The sequence below is a fragment of the Populus nigra genome, chromosome 8 (genome assembly GCF_951802175.1).
Source record: "Populus nigra chromosome 8, ddPopNigr1.1, whole genome shotgun sequence".
In the NCBI taxonomy this organism is placed as follows: domain Eukaryota; kingdom Viridiplantae; phylum Streptophyta; class Magnoliopsida; order Malpighiales; family Salicaceae; genus Populus; species Populus nigra.
This window is the reverse complement of record NC_084859.1, coordinates 2,547,930-2,566,591: the sequence shown is the minus strand read 5'-3', so window position 1 is coordinate 2,566,591 and position 18,662 is coordinate 2,547,930. Positions and strand designations below refer to the sequence as shown.

Here is an 18,662-nt window from a genome sequence, read left to right as displayed (position 1 = left end):
AGTTCATGACTGATTAACAATCTTAATAGGTGTTGGCATGAGGCATACAATCAATCAAAGGGTAATTCTTAGAAGAATCCAAAAGAGAAAATTCTTCATGATGAATCAAGCAACACCACACTTGGGGGCATGGTCAAGCTTGATAAACAGCGAGAGCAGTAATCGTCGTGGACAGCCCAGGATGGGTACTGCACTTACAGCTGAGTGGATGGCTAGCACATGAATGAGCCAAGGCATCAAAAGAACAAAGAAAGATTTGGAATGCAAACAAAAGCACCCTATGACGATGGATCATCAAAGGGGGGGACCTATATTTCACATCAGGTAAGGATGCATGCATGTCATCTAACGTTAAATCATTGCACATTCTTGTGATTTGTTACAGAAAGATCCTCAATGAGGTCCAGCAAGATTGTGGACAAAGAAAAGGGAGAATCATTGAGCTGATAATAATAGAGAATCATGGTTGTGACCTTGGAACGGGAAAAAGATGAGATAAACCTTACTGTTAGGAAAATCTCAAAGAAATGAAAAGATCAACCTTGCAATCAGGAAGCATCGAGTTTTCAAACCCTGCGATCAAGAATTATCAAGAAGCACCAAGTTTTTCGGCCCTTCTTCTATCATCCCTTTAGGACTTCGCCAGGTAAGTCCCTTTTTTCACACTTGTCACATCACATCTTTCATTTGGGCAGGTCACCCATTACAATGAGACCATTCTCCATGTTTTTTTTATCTGGGTAGGTCACCCATTACAATGAGACCATTCTTCCACTTGGGTAGGTCACCCATTACAATGAGACCACTATTTCCTTTCATCTGGGTAGGTCGCCCATTATAATGAGACCACCTTTCATCTATCATCTTTCATCTGGGTAGGTCACCCATTACAATGAGACCAACATTTTCTTGGGTAGGTCACCCATTACAATGAGACCATTCTCCATGTTTTTTTTTATCTGGGTAGGTCACCCATTACAATGAGGCCATTCTTCCACTTGGGGTAGGTCACCCATTACAAGGAGACCATTCTTTCCCTTTTCCCTGGGTAGGTCACCCATTACAATGAGACCAACATTTTTTTGGGTAGGTCACCCATTATAATGAGACCACACTTCACATTTTTTCTACCTTCCACCTGGGTAGGTCACCCATTACAAGGAGACCACCCTTTCTTTTTTTCTTTGGGTAGGTCACCCGTAACAATGAGACCATTATTTTATTTTATTTTATTTTTTGAAAAAAAAACATCATTTTTTCTGGGTAGGTCACCCATCACAATGAGACCACCATCTTCCATTTGGGTAGGTCACCCATTATAACGCGACCACTTCACATTTTTTTTCTCATCTTCCATCTGGGTAGGTCACCCATTACAATGAGACCACTTCATATTTTTTCTATCTTCCATCGGGTAGGTCACCCATTACAATGAGACCACACTTCACATTCTTTCTCATTTTCCATCTGGGTAGGTCACCCATAACAATGAGACCACACTTCATATTTTTTCTCATCTTCCGTCTGGGTAGGTCACCCATTATAATGAGACCACACTTCACATTCTTTCCATTTGGGTAGGTCACCCATCATAATGAGACCGCTTTCCATATTCTTTCCATTTGGGTAGGTCACCCATTACAATGAGACCACTTTTGCACAGTTTTTAGTTTTGATTGAATGAGGTCGCCAGATGGGATCTCATGTAGCTTTGGTTAAAGGGAATCGCCAGATGGGATTTCAGGTTGACCGAGCCACACACATATTTTTTCTAAGTTCCAGTTGAATGAGGTCGCCAGATGGGATCTCATGTAGCTTTGGTTAAAGGGAATCGCCAGATGGGATTTCAGGTTGACCGAGCTACCACACATTTTCTAAGTTCCAGTTGAATGAGGTCGCCAGATGGGATCTCATGTAGCTTTGGTTAAAGGGAATCGCCAGATGGGATTTCAGGTTGACCGAGCTACCACCATATTTTTTAGTTCCACTTGAATGAGGTCGCCAGATGGGATCTCATGTTGGTTCTGGTTAAAGGGGATCGCCGGACGGGATCTCAGGTTAGCCCAACCACACACAGGATTTTGGTTCTGGTTAAAGGGGATCGCCAGATGGGATCTCAGGTTAGCCCAACCACACAGGATAATGGTTCTGGTTAAAGGGGATCACCAGATGGGATCTCAGGTTAGCCCAACCACACACAGATTTTGGTTCTGGTTAAAGGGGATCGCCAGATGGGGTCTCAGGTTAGCCCAACCGCACACAAGATAATGGTTCTGGTTAAAGGGGATCGCCAGATGGGATCTCAGGTTAGCCCAACCACACACAGATTTTTTGGTTCTGGTTAAAGGGGATCGCCAGATGGGATCTCAGGTTAGCCCAACCACATAGGATATTGGTTCTGGTTAAAGGGGATCGTCGGACGAGATCTCAGGTTAGCCCAACCACATAGATTTTGGTTTTGGTTCAAGGAGATCGCCAGATGGGATCTCAGGTTAACGAAGAAAAAAGAGAAAAAAAAAGAGAGAGAGCAAGAAAGAAAGAACGAAGAGGAAGAAAGAGAAGAAAAAAAAAAGAAGAGAAAGAAACATTTAGAGTTTTTCTTTACAAAGCTTACTATGCGAAACATTGAGGAGTTTTGCTTCGTAAGCATTGTAAAGAGGGGGCATCTGTTGCTACCCAATTTTTGACCCATATTTTGATAAATTTTCAGAAAAATCCAAAAAATAGCGAAAAACATTGAAAATCCAAAAAATATGTTTTTAATACATTTGCATCGTTTTTTAGTATTTTTAGCATCGTCTCAAAAGAATTTAAATTTTCAAAGACATTTGGAACGCGTTCAACTTTTAACGCGTTATTTTTAAAATCATTAATTTTCTTCATTGAGTCGACGTTGATATTGCTCGTTTTCAAAAAAATACAAAAAAAATTAAGAAAAATCAAATTTTACAAAAAGAAAGAAAGTTGAGGGACCAATTTTGAAATCCATGCAACATTTTACCTATAAATACTAGTCCACAACTCAAAGAATAGGGGGGGCAATTTTGACATCATTAGAAAAAATACAAAAAACCTAACCCTAAACCCACAGTTTTTTCAAGGAGAGCCGCCCCCCCCCCCTCCCCTTGATTTTTTCTTCTCTTCTCCCTGAGCCCGGCCACTCTCCTCTTCGCCAAACCTTCCCCAAGGCCAAAGCCAGCTTCCCCCTCCTCTGGCCATTTTTTTCCTTCTCCTTTTTTCCCCCGCCGCTCACCATCGCCTTCAAGCTCCTTTCCCTCGGCCAAAAATCCAGAGAACAAAAGGAGCGGCGCACCTCCCTTTCCTCCTCACAGATTCTCCCCCTAGCTGGTTCCACCTTCCTTCTTCATCTTAGCCGCCTGCACAAGCCTCCATCTTTCCCCCAAGACAGAAACCCAACTCCCTTTTCTTCTTCTTCCAGCGGCGACGACGCTTCCCCGTGCAGCAGCGCCGTCTCCCTCCAACAGACCCGGTTGCTCCACCAACCCGTGCAGCAGCGCCGTCTCCAACTCCTTTCTTCAGCCCAGCACCATCGCCTGCAGCCTCCAGCGGAAGCACCGTCGCCTGCAGCCGATCCTCCCTCTCAGCCACCGTTCTTCCCCTCTCGGCCGCCAGCCTCCAGCGCTCATCCTCGACGCCGCCAGTACATGGAACAAGAACAGGGGAGAAGAAGGCGAGCAAAGGAAACGGATCTGCAGCAAAGCAGATCCAAACAAATCGAAGCAGATTTAACAAAACGAAACAAAGGAAACAAAAAAAACTAAAATCATTTGGTTGCTGTGGATTTTGTTGTTTTTGCAGGTCACCACCGGTGCAGGGAGGCAGAGGAGAGGAAGAGAGTCCTGATCTGGTAGCTCCTGCCGTCTTCATGGGTGGTGGCGCGTGGACCCACGCGCCGCCAGTGACGGTGGCGCGTGGACCCACGCGCCGCCAGTGACGGTGGCGCGTGGACCCACGCGCCGCCAGTGACGGTGGCGCGTGGGAAGACGCGCCGCCACTATTCCCGCGCCCAGAAGACTTCCTTGGCACTGTTCCGGCTTGGCAGATGGCAATCCCTGTAATTTCAGATTTGTTTTGAGGCTAATTTCTGTAATTTTAATTTGTTTAATGTATTTTTTTGTTTAGTTTTGAATTTTTGTAATTTGAATTTGGATGTAACAAAAGAAAAGAAAAGAAAAGATATAGTGATAGTGTATGTGTGTGTTTGTATTTGTTTTATGTATTATTTTTTTTATATAAATAAAATTGCAAAGATTAAAGAAGAATTTAATATTTTGATTGGATCACGGTCAAGATTTATTAACTTACATGTAAGTTGTATTTCTAACATCCGATGAAAAGACAATTATTAAAACTTCTTTAACACATCAAAGTCACGAAGCAGCTTACCTCAGGTAGGGTGTGTTAGGGGTGCTGATACCTTCCCTAACCACAACCAGTCCCTTACCCGCGAATCTCTGACAAGACCAATACATCCGGGTTTCCTAGTAGCCTTCAGTTAAATACTAGGTGGCGACTCCAACGAACCAATCAAAACATCAACGATAAAATCGCCAGCCGATGCCGCGCCGATTTTTTATGACGTGCGACACAGATAGTGCAAAAAAGCACTACGACAATAGTTGACTCCCAGTCAATACGGTCTACGCAAATTGTTTAGTGAAGTCTTAAATTGTTTGGTGAGGTTACATGCCAACATAACTAATTTGAATATTTTTCCCAACCTGGCGAATAGACCAAGTGCTAAACAATAAAATAAAATAATATTCAAATCTCAAAACATGGAACCTGCACAAGATATGCAGATAAAGTCATGGGAATGACCAAAGTGTTATAAAAGAGTGTCTTGGGAACTTACAGTAGATTTCGTTGGAACTCTTGTCTCAGGACAGTAGCATAGCTTCTTGAATCTCCGTTTCTAATCGGAACAGGGGAGCAACGAGAAGCTTGGAGTGGTTGTACATTGTCTTTCTTTTGCTTATGAGGCTGCCTGTCGAAACGCTGAAGATTTGCCCCCAGCTTGTAGGAATCAAACCAAAGCTCCTTTTAAGAAAATTTAATGACCAAAAGGAAGAAAATCATAAAAATCTGCCTTATGTTTAAAAGAAACACCTCCCTTCTGTTTCCTGAACACGTCTGGTCATATTTTTGGCTGGAAATCTTGTATCCCTAGCGATCCCTACTCTTTTTTAATTCATGTGAGCTATTGTTTTAGATCTATGTAATATGCTGAAAATATTTATTTTCAGTACACTACTCATCTACTATTTATTTAGTTTTCTTCTTGGGCATAATCAAGGGCATGTGAAGCCCAATCCAGGTCATAAAAGAAACTGAGTCATTACAATTTTGATCGGCTCTAATTCGATTGAATCAAAACCTAACAGATATCGGTGTGGTATAGAAATTAAGAACACATCACAGGGAATGTATAAAATGAAATTAATAAAAGAATCGGGAATCACCAAGCTTATATCCATCTACAATCTAGAACAAAATGGACTTTGGTTTCTTATTTTTTTTATGATAATTGAGGAATATATATATTAATACCCAAAAAACACCAAAGTTTAAATGACCAGCCATTAAAATTAATCAATCGGTGGTTGCATTCTAACACACTACATTGAGATTTATTTTTTATACAAGTTGAAATTAAAGCATATATATATATCATCCCTTCTCAAGCTTGAGGGGAAATGGTCTAACGGACCCATCTCCTAGAAAAAACGCTTGATAGTAAAGGAGTGTTTGACGTGCTAAAGATATAGAGCCTTCATTCTCTCCTTCTGGTCAATCGTCTTGGAGAGCCGACTCCTATCTTAGTTATTCAACACATATGAAGAAATTTTCCAAAATCATTTCTTGACATAACATCTCACCCACCCCTCAGCCCTTTGTCAAGTCCTCCGTCACTCTCGGTAAATTATTCTATTCTATAACATCTCATATACAGTTTCCTAAAGGTCTGAGGAATCGAACAAAGAGGGCGATGATTGGGCATCAGTCTTGAAACCACAATGATCCGATGGACGAGAGCCGCTAGTGGAGAAGGATTCATGCATCTCTGTTTTTGTGTGTTTCTTGTCGCACGTAAAAAAAATCAGCGCGGCATCGACTTGGCGATTTTATCGTTGTTCATTTGTTTTGTTCGTTGGAGTCGCCACCTAGTAATTTATTGAGGGCTACTAGGAAACCGGATGTACTGGTCTTGTCAGAGATTCATGGGTAAGAGACTGGTTGTGGTTAGGGAAGGTATTAGCACCCCTGACGCACCCTACCTGAGGTAAGCTGCTTTGTGGACTTGATGTGTTTTTCAAAAATAAAATTTTTAGCCCAATTCCAAGGCTTCAATAATTCAGTTATTAGTTCCCAATATGTAGATACATGTTCTACATTTTCATGGAAAATATAACATGATTTTATCTGTCCTTTAGATATTTGCGCTTATAAATTAAAAATATTAAATTCATTTTTTTTTATTAAATAACATACATAAAAAAATACACAAACACACACATCTCTTTTTCTATTATTATTTTCTCTTTCTTTTCTTTTCTTTTTCTTTTTTACATCCACAATACAAAATACAATTTCTAAACAAACTAAACAAAAATTACAAAAATATTACAATAACATAATCTAAAAATTACAAAACAATCCCTAAAACTCCAGAAATTGCAGGGGGACACTTCTGGAACCGGAGGAACAGTGGCGGCGCGTGGGTTCACGCGCCGCCGCTGGAAACTCCAAGAAACCAGGGGATCTACAATGTCTTCTTCCCCCCTGTCTTCCCACGCTGGCGGTGGAGTCACCGTCACCTGCAAAAACACAAAATGCAACACAAGCCGATTTTATTTTGTTCTGTTTTTTAGATCTGTTTCCTCCGGTCAGTTCTCTTCATCTTTGGATCTGTAATCGGCTTCACTCCTTCTAGTGACTGCTCATGCCGATGGCTGATCTGATGGTGGAGCTGAGGAACGGCTGGATCGGCTGGGAGAGGGAAGAAGGACGGCGCTGCTGCTGGTGTGGAGGCTGTCTGATGGTTGCTGCTGCTGGAGGCTGTTGATCGCAGAAGAAGCTGTAGTGGTTGCTGGCGATGGCCTTGCTGCTGTCCTCCGTTGTGGCTCTTGCAGTGGCCTTCTTGGCCGCGAGGGAGAGCAACGGCCAGTGGAGGGGCGTGGCCGGCTGGTTTTGGGTCACGAAGCAGGGTCCAGCAGCCGGGAGAGGGAAGCCGAAGGGTCGGCTGTTGCACGGTGACAGAGGGAGGGTCTGGAGTCTGTTGATGACAGAACAGATGGCGTTCCTGGCTGGGGCTTCAGTCGGCTGAAATGGGAAAGAGGGGAGACCAAATAGAGCTGAAAAATCAAAAGAAGGCAGGCGGCGCTGGGTTCTTTCTTTTCCAAGGGAGCGACAGCCTGCTCCTCCTTTTTTCAAAAAGAGAGGCCAGCACTGTGGCTGAGGAAGAAAATCATCAGGGGCGTCTGCCGGGGAGAAAAAGTGAGATGGAGAGGGTAGAAGGGAGGCTTGCGTCCGGCGGCTGAGGAAGAAGAAAAACAAAAGGGAAGGGCTCTGTGTTGTTGGCTAGAAAATAGGGGGAACTGTGTGGAGGCTGGTTTGGGCCAAGAAAGAGGGAAATCGAAAAGTGTATGGGGGCTGCTGTTATTTGGTTCAGGGGGGTGAGCGGCTCTGTGGGGGAAGACCGTGTGGCTGTTCTGGGAAGGAGGAGGATCGGCTGAGAGGGAGAAGGAAAATCAACGCCAGGAGGTAGGGGGGGCGGCTGCTCTCCTTGAAAAAAATGGGTTTAGGTTTAGGTTTATTTTGTATTTTTTTTTTATGTTGTCAAAATTGCCCCCCCTTATGTTTGAGTTGTGGACCAGTATTTATAGGTAAAATGTTGCATGGATCTCAAAATTGGTCCCTCAACTTTCTTTCTTTTTGTAAATTTTATTTTTCTTAATTCTTTTGTATTTTTGAAAACGAGCAATATCAACGTCGACTCAAATGACGAAAACCAATGATTTTAAAATTAACACGTTAAAAGTTGAACGCATTCGAAAGACCTTTGAAAATTTAAATTCTTTTTAGACGACGCTGAAAATGCTAAAAACGATGCAAATGTATTAAAAATGTATTTATTTGGGTTTTCAATGCTTTTCGCTATTTTTGGATTTTTTTCTAAAAATTTATTAAAACATGGGTCAAAAATTGGGTAGCAACATTTCTCATGCTCTTTTTCACTGTACAACAGAACTTTTACCTTTTCAGTTTTTCCTCTTAGACGCTCTTTAATCAATGGAAAGAGGAAACACCACAGAAAGGTGTAAACTGACAAGAAGTTCAATGCTCCCACTTTGAATTCTAATTTGCATGTTTCAGGTCATTGACAGCTATACATTAAAATTACGGAGTAAAATCTCATTTATCAAGATGGTCTTAACTGTTAAAACTTGATGGACAGATTAATGTTAAATAGGAATTCTCTGTATCTAGAGAAGATACAGAGATGAGTTAAAACTTGTTCATTCACCTTAAAAAGATACAAAGCCCTGAGTTATGGCAAAGACATATATTTTAGAGAAGGAAGTGCTCAAGGGTTTTAAGGGAGTTTTCTCCAGAAAACAAAAGTCCATAAACAACTTTTAGAAGAGATCAAATTCTCAATTAATTAATTAATTATAAACACTACATTTAAAATTTAGGAAAACTAAATCTATGATATTTTTTTTATAAATTGATTTTATTGTTATTTTTTCATCGTCCCATATATACTTGAGCGAACCTTATTTTTAATTATTTCGATAAATAAAACATTTATTTTTAATCTTATTATTAGTTTTTTCTTAATTTTTTATGATAATTGAGGAATATATATATATTAATACCGAAAAAACACCCAAGTTTAAATGACCAGCCATTAAAATTAATTAATCGGTGCTTGATCAATTTGAACTAGTTCTTTCTTTCAATATATGGTGCTTGGACCCCTCAAAGAACATTAGCACTTATTCAAGAAAAACAATCTTCTCGAGTGATTCACTACTAGGTGAATTTATGAGTTAAGTTCATCGTTGTCTGTTCATTTTTTTTTTCTTAAAATTTTTTTTATCTATTTTTTTTTAAATAATCTTAATTTTAGTTATATTTATATTTATATTAATATCCCTTCTCTTTTTTTAGTTATTTAAAAAACCTATTTGAAATGATGATTATTTTTTAATCATGCATTTAATTTTTGAAGAGGTTTTTTTTATTAATTTATATTTTTTTTAAATATTTTACATAGATGAACTTTATTTTTGAAAATAAAAAGAAATTTATTTTCAAATAATATTTCTAATATATACAGCCTTGCATATTATTTTTTCTCTTTTTATTTTATTCAATCAATTTATAATGTGTGTGTATGTTTTTATTATCGTTTGATTGAATAAAAAATTATTTTTTATATATAAATTGGATAATTAGTAACCAAAAATATAATTAAATGCAAATAGACTAAGTGCTAAACAATAAAATAAAATAATATTCAAATCCAAGAATATTCCTTAAAGAAATGAAATAAAGAAAACATCTCAAATCATGGAAATGGCCACCGTGGAGTATAAATAGGACCTCTATGGTTGCCCAAAGGCACATAACAAACAACAATATTCTACGTAGTAGTTCATAGAATTATCTAAGATATGATGAAAAGAATGGGGGCTTGGATGTTTCTAGCATTCTTGACTTTGGTTGGCGAATGGCATGGTCGTTGTTATGGGTGTTTGGAGGAAGAGAGGATTGGTCTCTTGGAGATCCAATCTTTGATCGACCCAGATCACCTTTCCTTGACAGATCATCGGGTCGACACCAATAGTAATTGTTGTGTTTGGCGTGGGATCGAGTGTGATAACAATACAAGGCGAGTGATCCAACTCTCTCTTAGTGAAGCAAGGGATGACAGCTTGGGCGATTGGGTTCTCAACGCATCTTTGTTTCAGCCTTTCAAAGAATTGCAAAGTCTTGATTTGGGAGATAATGGATTGGTTGGTTGCATGGAGAATGAAGGTTAGTTCAATGTTTATGCACTTAATTATAATCATAAAATAAATGAAGGTTGGTTGGTGTTTAATGTCAATTATCTTGCTTTGATGATTCTCTTCCAGGCTTCGAAGTCCTATCATCAAAACTGAGGAAACTTGACCTGAGTGGCAATCGATTTAATGAAAAAAGCATTTTGTCATGTTTCAATGGGCTTTCCACTCTCAAGTCTTTGGATCTATCATTGAATATGTTGACAGCTGGATCAGGTAGCTTCTATGGTAACCCTTTAATTATTTTTCTTTGAAACATTCTTCTCGTATGATTTTTTTCCATGCGTTTATTTCCTTCCAATATGCTTTTGAGAAACATCATGCAGGTCTCAAGGTCCTGTCATCAAGGTTGAAAAAGCTGGAGAACCTTCATCTAAGACGGAATCAATGCAACAATAGCATTTTTTCTTCTCTAACTGGATTTTCATCTCTCAAGTCTTTAGATCTATCAAGCAATGGATTGACAGGATCTATCAATAGTAAGTTACATTCTCTTTATCAAGAAAATTGAGGACTTTATATTTATATATATTTAAGTATCAACGATAGCATTTCATCATGTTTGATTGCGATTTCCTATGAAGATTTATATCTATGGAGCTTTGATCTTATCCAATAATTGTTTTTCTAATAAGACAGGAAGAGATTAAAGAGATCAAAACATTACTTGCAATCTATCTTCTTCCTTAATCTATGCACTGTATATTTTTTTTATGTATATCTTGTAGGTTTTCAACTCCAACCGATGAGGCTGGGAAAGTTAGAGAACCTTGACCTGAGTTTCAATCAATTGAACAGCAGTGTCTTATCAATTCTGAGTGGGCTTTCATCCCTCAAGTCTTTGGATTTATCAGGCAATCAGCTGACAGGATCAGGTATAATACACAGTTTCTACCTAAATGCTTCACATGACATTCGCTTAATTATATTGTTTCTTTATCAACAAAATGAGGATTTTATATCTATCCAAAGATCAATTTTGTCAAAACCCGAGTCCCAAGTCCCTGATCAACAACTCAAGAGCGGTGTTGAAAAAACACCTCACCTACTTTAAACCTCATAACAAACATATTAAAAAAATAAATTATTTAAAAATACACAATATTTCATAATTTTTAAAAATATTATATTATTTAAAACTAATGAAATCAAATGATTGTTCAAAACTTCTTATCGGTAATTAAAACTATGTTCAATACTCAATAATACTCATTACATTATATATAAAAAAAAGACTTTATATATATGCAATGATCAATTTAATGATAGCATTTTATCATGTTTGACTTAGCTTTCATCTTTAACAACTTTATATCCATAAATTGTACAGGTTGGTGTGAATTGAAGAATCTGAAGCAGTTGGATCTCTCTAGAAATGATTTAGGAGGTTCACTCCCAGATTGTTTGGGAAACTTATCTTCTCTACAACTATTAGATGTTTCTGAAAACCAGTTTACTGGAAATATTGCCTCCGGTCCTCTTACCAATCTCATATCTCTTGAATTCCTCTCACTATCAAATAACCTCTTTGAAGTTCCCATTTCAATGAAGCCTTTTATGAACCACTCAAGCCTCAAGTTCTTCTCCAGTGAGAACAACAGACTAGTAACGGAATCTACTGCCTTTGATAATTTGATTCCAAAGTTCCAACTAGTCTTTTTCCGCTTGTCAAGTAGTCCAACATCGGAAGCACTCAATGTAGAAATTCCCAACTTCCTCTATTACCAATACGACTTAAGAACCCTTGATCTCTCCCACAACAACATCAGCGGAATGTTTCCATCGTGGTTGCTTAAGAACAATACACGAATGGAGCAACTATATCTGAGCGAGAACTCCTTTGTTGGTACTTTGCAGTTGCTAGATTACCCATATCCGAATATGACCGAATTAGATATATCCAACAACAACATGAATGGTCAAATTCCAAAAGATATTTGTTTGATCTTTCCAAATCTGATGATCTTAAGGATGGCTGAGAATGGATTCATAGGTTGTATTCCTTCTTGTTTAGGAAATATTAGCTCTCTTTCATTTTTAGATTTATCCAACAATCAATTGTCTACAGTAAAACTAGAACAACTAACAACAATATGGGTTCTCAAGCTGTCAAACAACAATTTGGACGGGCAAATACCGACCTCGGTGTTCAATTCTTCTATCTTAGAATATCTCTACCTAGGTGGTATTGGGGTCAGATATCAGATTTTTCATTATATGGGTGGAAAGTATGGAGTGTATTGGATTTGAGTAAAAATCAATTTTCAGGCATGCTTCCAAGGAGCTTTGTTAATTTTACGAACGATGGAGTACTTGATTTGTCCAAAAACCATTTTAAGGGTCCGATCCCAAGAGATTTTTGTAAGCTTGGCCGGCTTGAATATTTGGACCTTTCTGATAACAGCTTGTCTGGATATATGCCATCTTGTTTCAATCCACCACAAATAACCTATATTCATCTATCCAAAAATAGATTGAGCGGTCCATTAACACATGGATTTTATAACAGCTCTTCCCTGGTTACGATGGATCTTCGAGATAACACCTTCTCCAGCTCCATTCCAAATTGGATTGGCAATCTTTCATCATTGAGTGTTCTTCTTTTGAGGGATAATATTTTTGATGGTGAGCTCCCTGTTCAGTTATGCTTATTAAAACACTTAAGCATTTTAGATGTTTCACAAAACCAGCTCTCTGGTCCACTACCCTCCTGTCTGAGCAATCTTACTTTCAAGGAAAGTTCCCAAAAAGCAATAGTGGATTTCAGAGCTATTTTTCAATCAATGTCCATAGAAAAAGGTTATTATGAAACAATGGGTCCACCACTAGTTGATAGTATGTACAGATTGGAAAAGGGTTTTCAGCTTAACTTTACAGAAGTGATAGAATTTACAACTAAAAATATGTATTATGGTTATAAGGGGAAAGTTCTCAGCTACATGTCTGGTATTGATCTCTCCAATAACAACTTCGTAGGAGCAATCCCATCAGAATTTGGAAACTTAAGTGAGATACTGTCATTAAACTTATCACACAACAATCTCAATGGATCTATCCCTGCAACATTCGCAAACCTAAAGCATATTGAGAGTTTGGATCTTTCTTACAACAACTTGAATGGTGCCATCCCTCCACAACTTGCTGAAGTTACCACACTGGAAGTTTTTAGTGTGGCGCACAATAACTTGTCAGGTAGGACACCGGAGAGAAAATATCAGTTTGGTACCTTCGATGAAAGCTGTTACGAAGGAAATCCTTTCTTGTGTGGACCTCCATTGCAAAACAATTGTAGTGAGGAAGCAGTGCCGTCACAGCCAGTGCCTGATGATGAACAAGGAGATGATGGTTTCATAGACATGGAGCTCTTCTACATCAGTTTTGGTGTATGTTACACAGCTGTGGTGATGACGATTACAGCAGTTCTCTACATCAATCCATATTGGCGACGCAGGTGGTTGTACTTCATCGAAGACTGCATAGATACTTGCTACTATTTTGTGGTGGCTAGTTTTCACAAGTTCTCCAACTTCAGAAGGTGAATTTGTTACTGGGGAGACGGTCTTTCCTGGTTTGTGATGATTGTTTGTCTAATTGTTGGGTGCTTAATTTGTAGTGTACTATCTCTAAGCTCAGCCTTTCTATTTGATTAGTTATTTGGGCTAAATATATAAGCGGAACTTCTCATTCCTGAGGTGTGATTCCTCTTTCAACTCTTAAGACTTCTCTGAAAATAAATTGTCAAAACCACTACCAAGTAGAAACAAAATATTCTATGCATATGTGACAACACTTACGTCTGCCTCTGTTTCAATGGCGACCCCACCTCAGTTATTCAATCAAAGCATTGAAATCGGAGCAAGAAGATCGACCTTCTATAAAATTCAACAATACTGGATATGGTTAATGGTCCACTTACTTTTTTTTTTCTTCCATTGTCACGTGTTTCAGAATGAATCATGCAAAGATAAACTGTAAGTCATTCAGAAATAGTGCACTCTTATTTTTAAGTCTGTCTAATGCAGTAAAAAGTAATGACCATAGGACTTGTTGGAAATAAATAATAAAATAATAATTCACCACACAACAAATATAGGGAAAAAAATTGAAAGGGAGAGGTTTGCAATAAAAAACTGTCATGCCAGAACCAAAAAAGCAATCCTCTTGACCTAGAAATCTGAATATTTTTACCTTCATTCATCTTATCAATGATTAATCATTTCTTAGTTGCTGCAATCATGGAACTTACAGTGCTTTCTAACTAATAAAATTACGAGCTTCATTAGGTTTTTCCTATTCTAGATAGGACTATTAGTATTTTCCTACAGAGGAATACAAGTCTTTTTCGGACTATACTAGGAACTCCATCCGGACTAGGAGTACTAGGAACTCCATCTAAACGTTATGTAATCATTCAAACAGACAGACAGACCCTATAAATCCAGAATGAGAGGTGAGCAGCTGGTGCAATGCACTGGAGGGTATGATGTGGTAACAAATGCGTGTGTGATTGCAATGGTTTCAATAGCAATGGCATTACTAATGCCACAAGTGGCAGCAGTAGCACATAAAACTACCTAAAAGAGCATTGCTGACTAGAACCATTATGAGAGGTGAAAAGTTGGTGCAGCGCACTAGAGGGCATCGTGTGGTGACAAATGCATGTGTGATTGCAATAGTTCCAATAGCAGTGGCATTTCTAATGCCATAAGTGGCAGCAGTGGCACATAAAGCTACCAAAAAAAGCATTACCCGACATTTGTCTCTGAGAATTGGCAAACATAGGGGAGGGATTCCCTTGTCCCATTGAATTCCCCGCTGAGTTCTGTGAAACACCAGGGATACTCTGCATGTTAGGATCCTGGACAACAGTGTTGGCGATAGTTTGGGTTACACCGGAGACAGGAGGCAGAGCCGCTTGTAAACCAGCAGAACTTTGAACTCCATTAGATGCCATGCAATTCTGCATGTTCTGTGATAACAACTGATGGCGTGCTTGAGACTGATCAGTGGACAATAGGATAGGGAGAAACAACCCAAGATTCTGAACTTGAGGGGGCATACTATGGGATGCTGTTCAAGATAAAAGGCAAAAAGGAAAACCTGTCAAATAAAAAAAGAAGGCACTAAACAACGAAGACAAATGACACATCGGCAGTTCACACATAAAGTTATGAGCGAAGGAATTAGGATGGATATGATTCAAAGCATAAAAGTGTCGTTTGACAATTTTCAGGGTTGGGGGAAGAAGAGGCGGCTGAAAACAAAAATATTCAGTAACTTTCTTGCCTAACATTCATCGATTACTCAACTTTTTTATTAAAGCATGCCATACACATAGCAATATGCTGTAACAAAATGCAAGAGTTTGATAACAATGCGACAAACAAAACAAAAGGTAAGATGTTTAGAAATTCAATGCTCAGCAGCATTATTATATATGGAAAAAGGATCAAATACTTTCTCTTGGAAGAAAAGCAAGAAAGTGACGTCTTACCTCCTAAGCAGGAAAATCTTTAAAATCTACAATCTCAATCATAAAATATAAAATAGCCATGCATCACAGTCCTTGTTCCATAACAAGTTAAGGATGAAACACTTCACATGCATTACAGAATTAGCATCGTGGAGGTGATCATGAGATTTTTCCAGCAAGGCGAAATACATAGCAATATGCAGCAATAAGATGTAAAAGAGTTTGATAACAATGCGAAAAGAAAAACAAAAGGTAAGATGTTTAGAAATTCAATGCTTGGTTGCATTATTACCTTCTGGATCCAGGGAGGCAGTGGGCATGGCGTTTTGAGACCTGATCTCCATCGAAAGAATCTCTAGTTATATTTTACGCAGATAATCAGACTGAAATCAGCCTTGGGAAAAATGAAGATGGAAGTGCGGAGGAAACTTCATGGATAGATTGAGGCAAGACCTAGAAAACAATTCATTTCTCTCAACACAGTCTATTCATCAGAAAACTCAAATCCAAACAACTGAGAATTGAAGCTCAAGGGGAACTTCTTGCAGTCAGTGTTGAAGAAAGCACAAGAAACACTGCCTAAACACTTCAAAAACTGTTCACGTGGATTATGATGTAGAAGATGGGTGGCTTTTCTGAAGTAGCTGAGGTCTCTACAGATTAGCGAAACCAAGCTAATGAAAGTTCAATCGATGGATCAAAATCTAAAGCATCATCGATCTTTGGGGAAATGTAGGGTGCCGAATCGCTCCATTTCAACATCAAGCTTCACAATTTTTTTTTTCTGGCAAAGCTGAATTGTTTTTAATACGAAGGGGATTTATGTCTAGATTTCGAACCAGCAACACCTGAACTATATACCTGTTGGATGCTAAGAGTGCTCGCTCGAATTGTCATCCGTTCACTGGGATAATTAAATCTTGAACTTCGGAGTCAAAATCACTTCTGGCCTACCATAATGTTCCTTCTTCGTCAGACAATATGACCCTCTGACTATGATCTTGAACTCAGTCAACAGAGCTAAGATCCAGCGGCAAAGGAGCTCCAGCAACGCAGCAGCAGCAGCAGATCCAGATCCACCTCCACCAGCAGCGGATCAAGCATCTCCAACTGGTCAAGCAGTGGCAGAGATGGCTCCAGCGGCTCCAGCAGTGGCGGCTCCAGCACCGGCGGTGGCTCCAGCAGTGGATCCTTTGGATCCAGAGGCGTGACCACTTGTCTTAACAGTGAAGTGTGGAGCATCTCGAGCTGCAGCACCACCTCCAGCACCTGCCTTGGTTTTGGTTTGGAATCTAACTTGCTTTAGCTTGAAGATCTCGTCAGTTTTTGCTCTTGGTTTTGGTTTGGAGTAATTAGATTCACATTTTAAAAAGAGCCGCCGCCCACTAACACAGAAGCCTCCCCTTCTCAGCACCACTCTCCCCTCTCATCAGACATAGTTTTCCCCTCCCTCAACCGACAGATCTAGCAGTCCCTTCCCTAACTAAAACTAGAGAAACAAAACCAGCCGCTCCCCACAAGATCTTCCCCCTCTTTTCCTCTGTTTCTCTCTCAAACCAAACAAACTTTCAGCCCATCACTTCCCGCTAACTCAGCCGACCCACCACCACTTCTACCTCCTGTCCTGTTGTGATTTGTTGCTCTTTTGCAGACTGACACGGCTTCTATCCTGCTTAAAAGCTATTAGGTATATCAGATTCCTTTCGGGTCCTCAAAAAACCTCTCTAAAAAGCCATGGCAAACCAACATCAACATGAACATCCCTCAAATAAACAAAACATCCAAATCCTTCCACCTTCACATCCCCTGTCCCACACACACCACCCTCAACCATACAAGTTCTACTTGGAGAGATATCCAAGCTACTTTTCCTACCATGATCTTTGAGCTCGTCTTCTCCAAAGCCTTTTTATGGCAAGAAAACCAAACAAAGCTGGAAGACGATTTGGGTTCTATACCCTTTCCTCTAAAGACTCAACTGATGATCTACTTCGCAGCTTAAATAATATTTGGTTTGACTCTTACAAGTTGCGGGTCAACTTAGCAAGATTTGAAATAAGACACACTCAAGGCAAAAACCCACGAACTCACCTTAAACCTGTAGCTAGATTGAAAAGCCCACCTTTTAGAACAAGAGATCACCGAACCTATGCAACAGTTCTGCAAACAATGGATGCCCCGCACTATCAAATGTCTGCACAAGAAGCATGTCTTCCTCAAAAGCCACCTAAACTTGTTTCGATGAACGAAACTGTCATTTACTCTCCAAAACCACAAGACATATCATGGCTAAACAACTGTTTGCTTGCATCCATACCTGCAGGTGCAGACTATGGAAAGATTCAAGATGACCTTATTAGTTGTGATATTCAATCAACCGGAATGAGGTTTCTTGGTGCTTCACAGGTTCTACTCCTATTTGAAGATCATCCCTCCATGATGCATGTGTTTGAGGTTGACTTGCCTTATTGGGACAAATACTTTGATGATATAAGGCCATGGCTTTCTACGGATTGTGCCATTGATAAGTTAGCATGGATCTCCATACAAGGATTGCCAATAGTTGAATGGAACAGAAACTGTCTAGCAACTCTTCTCAGATCTACAGGAGATATTATTGGCTTTGATCGTTTAGGCCTTAGACGCTCAACTCTTGTATCTTTACACTTATTACTTGGTACAAAAAGTGATGAAGATATAAGGAAGACAATCATCTTGCACATTGATGGGGAAGATCATACCATTCGTATTGATGAAATCAACAGTCTTCACTATCTCATGGCTTACTCAATTTGCTACTCCATGGACACCTTCCATAGTAGCTTAGTTTTGGAAGATGGGTACACACCCTATGGATATGAATCTAGCTCAGATGGAACTATAGCACATGGTCCAGTTGAAACTACTCATGACGTGAGGCTTGATACGGGGGAGAAAATGGAATCTTTTTCAAATTGTAAGGAGGCGGCAACTGCTAAACCACATCTAGCTGGTGATCCAGCTTATAGGGAGGCTACCTATTTGGCACCCACTAGTCTCCAAGACCACAAATGTCTACAGATCTTTTCCCTAAAATTTTAGGATATACTCAACAC

The 18,662-nt window shown here is 39.4% G+C and overlaps 2 protein-coding genes across 2 annotated transcripts in view; both read left to right on the top strand.

Moving 5' to 3' along the window:
* Positions 1-16,778, top strand: part of LOC133701515 (cuscuta receptor 1-like) — an 86,067-nt gene extending 69,289 nt beyond the window's left edge. The window contains exons 3-5 of the mRNA XM_062125451.1: positions 11,425-12,279; positions 12,363-13,629; positions 16,544-16,778. Of these exons, the coding sequence (XP_061981435.1) occupies positions 11,640-12,279; positions 12,363-13,629; positions 16,544-16,778 (2,142 nt within the window). The 5' untranslated portion in view covers positions 11,425-11,639. The remainder of the gene's footprint in view (positions 1-11,424; positions 12,280-12,362; positions 13,630-16,543) is intronic.
* LOC133701768 (receptor-like protein 9a) lies at positions 9,635-10,379 on the top strand. The gene is made up of 2 exons (XM_062125849.1): positions 9,635-10,068; positions 10,167-10,379. Exons 1-2 carry the CDS (start codon positions 9,705-9,707, stop codon positions 10,346-10,348), a joined length of 546 nt encoding a protein of 181 aa, XP_061981833.1. The 5' UTR covers positions 9,635-9,704; the 3' UTR covers positions 10,349-10,379.
* Positions 16,779-18,662: the final 1,884 nt, after the last annotated feature.

Bases quoted from the DNA above. Each gene is read 5' to 3' on its own strand.
- LOC133701768 (XM_062125849.1), top strand. From the start codon at position 9,705: ATGATGAAAAGAATGGGGGCTTGGATGTTTCTAGCATTCTTGACTTTG. The intron at 10,069-10,166 runs GTTAGTTCAATG...ATTCTCTTCCAG, and splicing joins TGGTTGCATGGAGAATGAAG to GCTTCGAAGTCCTATCATCA.